At 52.2% G+C, this 10067-nt stretch overlaps 1 protein-coding gene across 1 annotated transcript; it reads left to right on the plus strand.

Moving 5' to 3' along the window:
- The first annotated feature begins 1571 nt into the window (after positions 1–1571).
- On the plus strand, positions 1572–9388 carry LOC116963006 (ubinuclein-1-like). The gene is made up of 10 exons (XM_042798963.1): positions 1572–2439; positions 3323–3409; positions 3630–3725; positions 4009–4140; positions 4545–4648; positions 6345–6798; positions 6984–7163; positions 7375–7493; positions 8273–8416; positions 8855–9388. Exons 1-10 carry the CDS (start codon positions 2200–2202, stop codon positions 8883–8885), a joined length of 1587 nt encoding a protein of 528 aa, XP_042654897.1. The 5' UTR covers positions 1572–2199; the 3' UTR covers positions 8886–9388.
- Positions 9389–10067: the final 679 nt, after the last annotated feature.

Raw genomic sequence — 10067 nt, forward strand, 5'->3', positions numbered from 1 at the left:
CACCAAACGCGACCAAAGAGTGGCCGTGCTAGTTCGTGAGCACGACTAGACTGAAGGTGCAGTCCACTATCAGTGTATCCAAATCGTAACAGTTTAATATATTGAACCCGACTGGACTGATAGTGGTGAATTGGTTATCACTCAGATTTTCTGCCTTAACCACTTCACGTGACAGGCTGTTAAAGAATTAGGCTGCTATGGGATAAAGGGGAAAGTTCCCCCCCCTGGGGTAAGAGCTCATTTCAAGACAAGGAATGAAGGACTGGACAAGCTGCTCTCTCCTGTGGTAGGAGCTCTGCATGCCAGGGCTGGCACAAGTTCACCAGGCTTCAGAATGTGATTAGCGAGTCCGTGGAAGGAAGATTCACCAAATGCTGTTATATGCCCAGTTTCTCTGGCTCTGGTTCCTGGCTTTGGGAGTTGGGAGCAGGGAAGTGGCTTCTCCAGGGCTGCTTTGGATCTCTGTGGGCCTCTGCTGCTGGCTGCATGGCCCCGGCCTGACCCAGCACTGTCAGTCTCACACTGTCCCTCTGTGGCGACTGACATGCTAGTGAAGCAGCAGCACTGTGCAAACCACAGGAATAGACGGGGGGGAGCGAGGTGGGGAAGAATTCGTAGATTTTGAGCTGAGGAAGGATGAGGAGGACTGCTTAGTCCTGTCTCTTGTGCAGTGCAGGCTCTGGACTCCTGGCACTGAGATTTGGGAGATACCCGAGATCTCCCTCATCTGAGTGTGGAGCTTCCCTGCTGGAAATGTGGTTTGGAATATTTTAGACACCACCTTGAACCTGCTGCGAGCTCTCCCTGGAACGTCGAACCCCTCTGAGCTGTGCTGTGTCTGAGCTCCCCGCACAGCTTTCCTGGAGCTGCTGGGGGGGCCGTGCAGTTCTGTGGGGGCAGTGTCAACTCTCCTGTGCTCTGCGCTGGCCCCAGGGACTGGTGCTGAGCAGGGCAGCGCCAGCCGTGACAGGAACGAGTGCAGAGGGGACAGAGATCTCCCGCTGGCGACTAGGGCTTTCCTCAGCTGCCACAGCCAGAGCTCCTCCTGCCTGCAGATTCCATTTGTTCCCTGAATTCATCCACTTGCCTTTTTTTTTTTTTTTTTTTTTTTTTTTTTTCTTTAATAATAAACGCTGGAATCCCCTCATCTTTCCAACTGGTTATTTTCCCCAGGGGTGGGAAGGGGGTGCTGGCCGCCGCCTGGGCGGGTATCGCCGCGCTGAGGGGGCCGCGAGCCAGCGCCGTTGGGGAAGCGGCTTCGCCCCGCGCCGGCCTCAGCCCGCGGCCGCCATCTCGGCCCCGCCGCGGCCGCACGTGCGAGGGCCGCGCGGGTGGGCCCGCCCCAGTCACGTGGGCTTGGCCGGCGTCGGTTGGGCGCGTGGCATTGCGATGCCAGCCTGCTCCAGCGCGAGGGCAGCGGCTCCCAGAGCCGGGCGGCGGCGGCGGCGGCGGCTGTGAGTGCGGGGCGGGCGCGCCCCTCAGCTTCCCCCCTCAGCTTCCCCCCTCAGCCTCGGCCCCGGCTGCCCACCCTCAGCCCCATTCCTTCAGCTCCAGCACCCCCCGCTCGGCGCCAGGGCCCCGGTTCCCCTCAGCCCCGCGGCCCGCTCCCCCTCAGCGCGGCCGGCCTCGGTGTCTCCTCCGCACCGGGGCCCCGGTTCCCTGCGGCCGGGGCTCCCACCGGCGGCGCGGCCGGCCCCCGGGCTCAGTCCCCCGCGGGGGCCGGGGGTGTCCGGGCCGGCGGGAGAGCTGCCGGCCGGAGCGGAGCCCTGGCTCGGGGCGGTGCAGCCCAGGCCGGCGTTGCTGCCCAGCGCTGCCGGGCCGTGTCCCAGCAAGTCTGGTGGGGTCGTTTGGTTTCCTCGAGAGCTGCATTTCCTTCAGCCCGTGGAAATGGAGCGGTGTGGTGTGAAGGTGGAGACGTGGGGGTGGCGAGAAGTGACAACATGGGGGCTGCCAACGTTGGAGGGAATTCTGGTTCGAGGATTGACTTCTTTCTTTCTCTTTAATGATTGCAGCAAGCGCTAGCAGCACAGGCCTTTGTCATTTCCCAACAAAACTTCAGAACTAAGTCAGTTGTGCCACTGCCAACGTCCTCAGTTACCCTTAACCAGCTGGTGAAATCCATATCTGGGCAGCTGGGGCAGACCTGTTCTGATGCAATGGGAACTATGCCATGAGGACTGGTAAGACTTGGCCATAGCCATGACAGAACCCCACAGGGTTTCGTTCACCACTCTCCATGGTCCACTGAGCAGCAGCTTCTTGAAAAGGTCTCGGAAAGATGATGGAGAGCAGCCCCAGGACTCTGAACCAGCTGCAACAGCTGTTCGAATCACACTTACTCTCTTTGAGCCGGATCACAAGCGTTGTCCAGAATTTTTCTACCCTGATCTTCTGAAGAGCTGTCGAGCGAAAGTAAAAGGTGGTTCTTCAGGAGACAAGGTAAGTGTCCTCATGGCCAGTGGGGAACCTGTGTCGTATCTGAAGATTTCAGAGGCTTTTTTTCAGTATTGCTGCTTAATGCTGTTTTGAGAGTTGGTTGTGTCTTAGCTGTGAGGTGGCAGGAGGGTGTTCAGGCATCCTGCAGGCAGGAGAACTGGCATCCAGGCAGGGGTTCTTGTGGTCTGGCCACTTCTTTGCCTTGGCTGGAATTTCACATCAGAAAGGTGGCGTGTTGGTGGCAGAGCGTGGGATGAAATGCTCGCTTAGTTTGGAGTTGCTTGATCTCAAGTGATTTTTGGTACTTGGCTTGCTAGCAGCTATGAGGAGCTCTTTCTGAAAGAGCATCAAATCGAGGGATGTTTCTAGAGAATGTGGCTGTATCTTTTTTGGGACCCTGCTCTACTGCACATGAATATTTCCATATTCGCACCACAGTGGTTGGCGTCTCTCCCACTGTGGTGGTCATGGTGCTTTCAGGTGTTGCCTGTCAATTCTGTTTGCTGGTTGAAAGCCATTCGTCAGGATGTGATGCCACACAACCTTGTGTAGCATCTGAACTTTGTTCTGTGGTTGTTTTTCTATGAAAAGAAAGTTGATTGGATTCTACTTTTTTTTACTGTTGCTGCTTCAGAAGTGTTTAGCAGTCAGTTGATGGTTCATGCTGCTTATTTTTGTTTTTTTTTTTTTTTTTTCTGAGAGTTGGGAGGGTCAGAGGCAGGTACAGAACTAGCTGGGAGAGCACTCAAAACCCAGTATTGTGCTGAAGGTTAATTTGTCTGAGCTTCTGCGTGGGTGCTCTAGTTGTGATGGGTTTCATGCACGATGTTTTTGTGGCAGTGTGACAGGACTGATTCTGATGTTTTTGTCTCTCTTACTTCTACAGAAGGAAGACCCTGCTGATGCCTTTAATGATGATGAAAATGAAAGACATGAAGTGGAGGCTCTTGCTAGGAAGTTTGAAGAAAAATATGTATGTTTTTCTTCTATCTATTATGTTATGCCTTACTATGGACAATGCTGTTCAGCTCTCAACCACCTAATGCTGGTTTGGTTCTGCTGCTACTTGGAAAAAAAAAAAAGATACCATTCCATTTTCTGCACGGGAGCCAATGTCAGTGTCCTGTATTGGGGCTATCCCCATGGTAACTGGAAAAGAAAGGTGAACACACTGTCAATCTTTTATTGCTTAGGGTGGCAAGAGACGCAGAAAGGACCGTATTCAGGACTTGATTGATATGGGGTATGGATACGACGAATCTGACTCCTTCATCGATAACTCTGAAGCAGTGAGTACGGGGCAGGCGTGAGGGTGGGTAAAGCAGCTCCCTGGGGGGCTGAGCTGGCACCGGGGGAGACCCTGACCTGGGTGCAAGGCAGGAGTGTGCCAGGGCTGGGGATCGAGAGATCCTGGGGCAACCGTGTGGCAGGAGCTTGCTGGTTAGCTGGCGTGTCCACAGCCCCGGCTGTTCCTGGGGGAGCACAAATCCAGCTCCATTCTCCAAGCAGCTCAGCTACGGAGTAAGGTAACAGAGCTTACAGTGGCAACAGATTGTTCTCTGTTTTTTCCAGTATGATGAGTTTGTTCCGGCTTCTCTTACTACGAAGTATGGAGGGTTTTACATCAACTCAGGAATACTAGAATTTCGGTCAGCATCTGAATCTGAAGATGACTATTTTAAAGAGATGAAGAAGTGTCCCAAGGTGAGCAGAGCAGAGGTGACAGCAGCCGCTTGTCACCCTGAAAGGTCGCTTAGCACTGTGGGGATGGAGAAACCAGCGCTTCTCTTTGGTGGCAATGTCTGTTGGAGCCAGCCCTGTTTTCATAATGCTGAAGCCAGGCAGCTAGAGGGGAAACGGCTGGAGCACTTGGCATCCCTTCCCCTTTATTGATGGGATCGTCTGTAGCATAAAAGCTGCTTGTGCTGTGAAATGTTGAAGACAGGGTGTGCCAGAACCATGGTGACAGATGTCTGGTTTTGGGTTAATGTGTCCAGTGGGGAAGGAGCTGTCCTCACATTCCTGGGAGAGGGCCCAAAGTGGCTGTGGGGCTGCAGGTAGCATTGTAGGAGATGCTTTGATTGTGACTTGGTTTTAACCCCCTCCAGAAGCGGAAGTTGAAAGATGGAGGTGAAAAAATGAAGAAGAAGAAGAAAGATGATTCTTATGACAAGGAGAAGAAATCCAAAAAGTCCAAGTTTCCAAAAGCTGGGTAAGGAGGAAGAGGGAATTGCTGCTCGACATCTTGCTTCAGGGTTACAGGTGGCATTTGTTATGCTGCAGTAGCAGCTGTTGCAGTGTGGGGTGGCTGGAGTGTGTGCTGCATCAACAGCAGCAGGTGAACTGCCGCTGCTTCCAAAGTGGGAGAAAAAAGGCAGGTGACAGTTGGGGAAGGAGCACTGCCATGCAGCAAGAGTGTCCGAGCAAAGAGGGGCACAGCTAGCTGTTACGTTGTTGTTTCTTGGAGCTCTGTTTAGGCACTGATGTTGGGAACAGGTATTGGAGAGCCTGAAGAGAAGCAAAAGGAATTTGCTCTCCTGACTTGAATAGGCAAAAAGCCTCTAGCTGCTGTCACGCTAACTCTCTCTTGCTTCAGTTCCTCTGCTCTAGTTGTTAGTGCCTTTCCTATACTTCCTTGCTGGAATAATGCACATAGCTAAATAAGAGCATAGCTCGTTGGAGATGGTTTAATCTCTGTCACTGCTTTGCAGTGAGGAATGACCTGTACATCAGCTTGAGTCTTGCACCATGGCAGCCTTGCCTCTGTTGTGAGTGGTTGTATGAGCTTTTCTGCTTCCCCTCAATTTCAGGTTGCTCAGCTGCGAAGAACTTTAGCTTGGGATCCTTAGAGCAGGGGGCATGGGTGGAGAGATGGTTGCTCTGTGGAGGGCATCTACACTCCAGACCTTAAAAATGGAAGCCACGGCACAAATCAGTTGTGAAGTTGAATTGAGAGGCAGAGAAGTGTCCAGAACAGCAGTGTCATGTATCCTCAAGTCTCCCCAGTTTCCAATAGATGGGTATAGTTTCCTCTGCTCCAGGAGAATCTGCTTTAGGGCAGTTTCATTAAACGTCATCCAACTTTCCAACATTCCTCAGCTGTTGTTTCATGGGCAACAGTTATTAAATCTGACGTATGAGTGATGGGACAAATGCATTCAGATAGCACAGAGGTTTACAGAAAAGGAACTGAAACTTAAAATTTAAAGTTGGGTAAGTGAATGCCTGATAGATAAGTTACGAAAAAAAGAGATAACTGAATAAAAATGCCTTGTGTTGTTTAGGGCATCTGATACCAAGTGAAGTGTCAGGACTTCAGTCTTATCCTTAAATCCCAGGTACGACCATAGGATCACAGAATCATAGAATATCTCAAGTTGGAAGGGACCCATAAGGATCATCAAGGCAACTCCCTGCTCCTTGCAGGACAACCTAAAAATAAACCATATGACTAAGAGTGTTGTCCAGACGCTCGCTGAACTCTGACAGGTTTGGTGCTGTGACCACTTCCCCAGGGAGCCAGTTCCGGTGACCGACTGCCCTCTCGGTGCAGAACTTTTTCCTAATATCCGGCGTTAACTGTCCCTGGTGCAGCTTCATCCCATTTCCTCGTGTCCTATCGCTGGTCACCAGAGAGATCAGCACCTCCCCCTTGGCTTCCCCCACGTGAGGAGGGTGCAGACTGTGATGAGGTCACCCCTCAGCCTCATCTTCTCCAATGTGAACAAGCAGTGGGACCTTAAAAGGCAATAGAATCTTTTTCCTGGTGTCATTGGTTAAGGGGCTAAGGACTTTCCGGGGGATTGGTGCATGTGGCTGAAGTGAACTGGGATGAAGGTACCCTCCTCTCTTCCCCTTCATCTTATATTCATTTCAGTTCCCTTTCCTCTTCCATACTTTGTTTACAGTTTTATGGCATTAAATGCAAGTAAGGAGAAGAAGAAGAAGAAATACTCTGGCGCTCTTAGTGTAAAGGAGATGCTGAAGAAGTTTCAGAAGGAGAAGGATGCTCAGAAGAAAAAAGATGAGGAGCAGAAAGTGGCAACTCCTTCACCAGCAGAACCTCCAGCCCCAAGGGAGGCGGAGGCGATGCCCGACCCTTTGCTCTCGCTGTTCGGCCACGCCAGTGATAACGACCTGCTTCAGGCAGCGACGGCTATGGACTCGTTAACTGACCTGGACCTGGAGCGGCTCCTCAGTGAATCCCCAGAAGGGAGTCCCTTTCCTGATGTGGAGGATGGGAGCGACCCTGTTGGGATGGGCTTGGAGCAGGATTTCAAGCAGCCGCCATCCCTCCCAGGAGGCCTGCCTGCCCTGTGCACTTCAGCTGCCAGAAAGAACTGCAGAATACACGAGACTGCTGTCATCCTTTTGTTCCTTTTCCAGATACTCTGAAACTAGATTAAAAGGCATTCTTTGGGTTAAAGGGCTTGAGTCTGTTGATTCTAAAACCTAAAGAACAGTCACATAGTTTGGCTTGTACTTTGTCCCCCTCTCCCTGCCTCCAGCTCCCCAGGTCACATCAGAGTTGCATTTATGTTGCTTAGAGAACCCCTGCCCGGTCCCTGGTCAGCGCTGTGTTTGTCTTGTTCTTCAGCATAGAGCTGCAGACCCGGGAGCTGAACAGCCAGATCCGGTCAGGGGTGTACGCCCACCTGGCTGCTTTCTTCCCGTGCAGTAAGGACACTCTGGTCAAGCGTGCCCGTAAGCTTTACCTCTATGAGCAGGTGAGTGGATTTGTCTCGTGTGCGTGTTGCCCCTGCTCTCCAGAGCACAGCTGTTGTCTCCCTAACGTGGTGGTGTCCTCTACTGAGCATGGTTCAGGCACCACATCTGGTGATGTGGATTTGGAAGTGGCAGGGTCTCGACCTGCCAGATCGGGGTGTCTTGGCTGGCACAGGCCACGTGGAGCTTGAGTCTGTTCTGTGGTTGCTCTAGGGTGGCCGATTGAAGGAACCTCTACAGAAGCTAAAGGAAGCCATTGGAAGGGCCATGCCAGAGCAGATGGCCAAGTACCAGGAGGAATTCCAAGCCCATACTCAGGCCAAGTTTGCCAAGTAAGCTCCTCCCTTGCTTGTTACGCATCTGTAGCTCTTCTCAGCAGGGTCCCTCTGACCTGCAGGCTTCTGTCATGAAGCACAGGCCAACTCTGAGGAAGTGCTAAGAAGGCTCTGTGCCGAGGCCAAAAGAGAGGGACAGATCTTTGGGAAAAGATGGAACTCTGCTGATTGACTGAAATTCTGCAGACTTGCCCCTTAACAAGACAGGATTCTGGTTGTGAAAGCAGTTAAAGCTCATGGGGATTGCTGCCCCTGGCAGCCAGGGGTCTGACAGAGAACAGAGTGCTGGGTGAGGGGGAGAGTGACAAAGGATCAAATGAGAATCAATCCTGCTGTCGTCTTCATCTTATTCTGTAACAAACTGGGGGGCTGCTCCATAGATGGCTGATTCATTGGGAGCAAAGCAAGCTTCATTTCCTGCCTTCTCGTTGCTTCTCAGCACGAAGGTCTGCAGAGAGGTTCAGGTCTGCGGTTGTTAATGAAGCCTGTAATCTGACAGTGGTTTGGTCCCTCTGCTGTGTCGGGAGATGAAAATGGGAAGGGGTAGCAAGGGTTTTGTCCCGCGGCACATCGATGTGCGTGCACACAGCGAGCGAGGAACGTGCCTTTCCCTTCCTCTTTCCTGCAGAGGCAGTGCAGGGTCGGTTTTATTAGCAAGGTGTTACGCAGAGCCAGGCGTGCCTTGGTGTATTTATCCAGCCCTGGATAAACAGAATGACCTCCCACCGGGGAAAGTTAATCCGCGTAACTGTATTTGAAATCTTCCTGTTCTTCAGGGAGCTGCTTTGCCACTTGGTGAAGATTAAGTTGGATGGTTATAACCTTGACAAGAATAAGGCTAAGTCTCTAGAGGATTATGTGAAGACCTTCCTAGATGGAGAGGTGAAGCCCCTTTGGCCAAAAGGCTGGATGCAGGCCAGGTGAGCAAGAACCAAGCTGTACTGCAAGGATTCCTTGTCCTAAGGGACGTTGGAAGGTCATTAGTCCTACCCCTGCTCAAAGAGAGGCTAGCTTCAAAGTTAGATCAGAGTGTTCAGGACCTTGTCCTATGGAGTTCTGGAAATCTCCAAGGATGGAGATTACCACAGCATGTGTGGCTCATGTTAGGCAAAATGGGAAGTGGTGAATGCTGACAGCTTCAGGGTCAGCGCACTGAACCATCCCCAGTGGGACACTGCAGGATAGTTCGGGCCTTAAACAACTCCCCAGTGTGCACAACTTAGGTTTTACCCTCTTAAACAGTAAAAAAAATTAAGTTACCACCAGGCCTTCAAAACAAACGTCGGCCTGTGCTTTGGTTGGGGATTGCTGCCCGAGGGTCTTTGCCCACCCTCGTCCCCTCTGTGCTTGCTGAACAGATTTCGACTGGGTGTGGGACGACCTGAATAAGTCGACGGCCACCCTGCTGAGCTGCGACAACCGCAAGGTGAACTTCCACATGGAGTACAGCTGCGGCACCGCCGCCATCCGGGGCAACAAAGAGCTGGCAGACGGGCAGCACTTCTGGGAGATCAAGATGACCTCCCCGGTCTACGGCACGGACATGGTACGTGGGGCAGAGTTGCTTATGGGCACACAGAAATGTCCAACATTCTTTGCACAGGACAGCAGGCTTTTCCTGCAATTCAGCTGGGTCCCTTCAGTTAGGAAAGGAAATTAGAGCTGGGAGTCTTCAACTCTAGCCTCAAACCTCTGACTTGTCTTCACCAAAACCTCTGGTTGTTTTGGACTGTGCCAAGAAAAGGAAGGGAGAGCCGGAGGTGGAGTCAGGGTTGTGTTTTGTTGCTTGAAATGGCGCTAAACTTGTGTTTTTGTGTTGCTGTTTTGAAAGAGCATTTACCTGAGTTGAGGTATTGGTGATCTTTCTCGAGTTCCCAGTGACTTCACTTGCTTTGCATGTTGGCTCCTGCTGCTTCTCCCCTCTCAAAGACTGTGTTATACTATAATAATAAAAGTAGAAACTGCCTTTTTTTCCACTTACGGCCCTTGAAGGCAGGAATCTGAAGGCGCTTGTCAAAAATAGCCACAGCTACCAGCCTGGGGGAAATGTTTGAAATCAACACTTGTGTGCCAGATCTGGAGGAGGAGGAGGAGGCAGTGGAGATTACCTTGCCTCTGCCCAGTGGAGGGTTCTTGTGCTTCCCACTGAAACACCAGTCTGGCTGGGATGGATCTTCACTGGAGCCAGACCAATGTCGCAGCACCGTGCGCTCTTGGCAGCCCGGCAGCAGCACTGCACCAGCTCTGCCCCTCCTGCAGCACTGGGTGCCGACGGCATTCCAGCCCCGGCCTCTCCCCTCTCCTCCGGTGCACAGTGCGTTTGCGGATGATTTAGGGCTGAGCAGGTGCCACCAGCCAATTGAAAGGGGACTGGAAAGTGGAAGGGGGTTGAAATAAAGGGGACGGGAAATGGCTTTTACCCTGTCCTTGCCCTGGGTTTACTCCCAGCACAGTTGCTGGGAACGCAGAGCTCCAGCCTCTGCCTTTTCCCCTGCTCCTATTACAGACCTGCAAAGGCTCCAGTAAAGCTTTTGGCACCAAGTGCATTTATTCCCCACGGAGCCCCACAAC

Source organism: Tyto alba, unplaced genomic scaffold (assembly GCF_018691265.1).
Source record: "Tyto alba isolate M040663 unplaced genomic scaffold, T.alba_DEE_v4.0 Super-Scaffold_28, whole genome shotgun sequence".
In the NCBI taxonomy this organism is placed as follows: domain Eukaryota; kingdom Metazoa; phylum Chordata; class Aves; order Strigiformes; family Tytonidae; genus Tyto; species Tyto alba.

What these genes read in the sequence shown, in the direction of transcription:
- LOC116963006 (XM_042798963.1), top strand. Translation starts at nt 2,200, where the DNA reads ATGACAGAACCCCACAGGGTTTCGTTCACCACTCTCCATGGTCCACTG. An exon ending in GGAAGTTTGAAGAAAAATAT is followed by an intron (nt 3,410 to 3,629) that starts GTATGTTTTTCT and finishes TTTATTGCTTAG; the next exon opens with GGTGGCAAGAGACGCAGAAA. An exon ending in TCCAAGTTTCCAAAAGCTGG is followed by an intron (nt 4,649 to 6,344) that starts GTAAGGAGGAAG and finishes CTTTGTTTACAG; the next exon opens with TTTTATGGCATTAAATGCAA.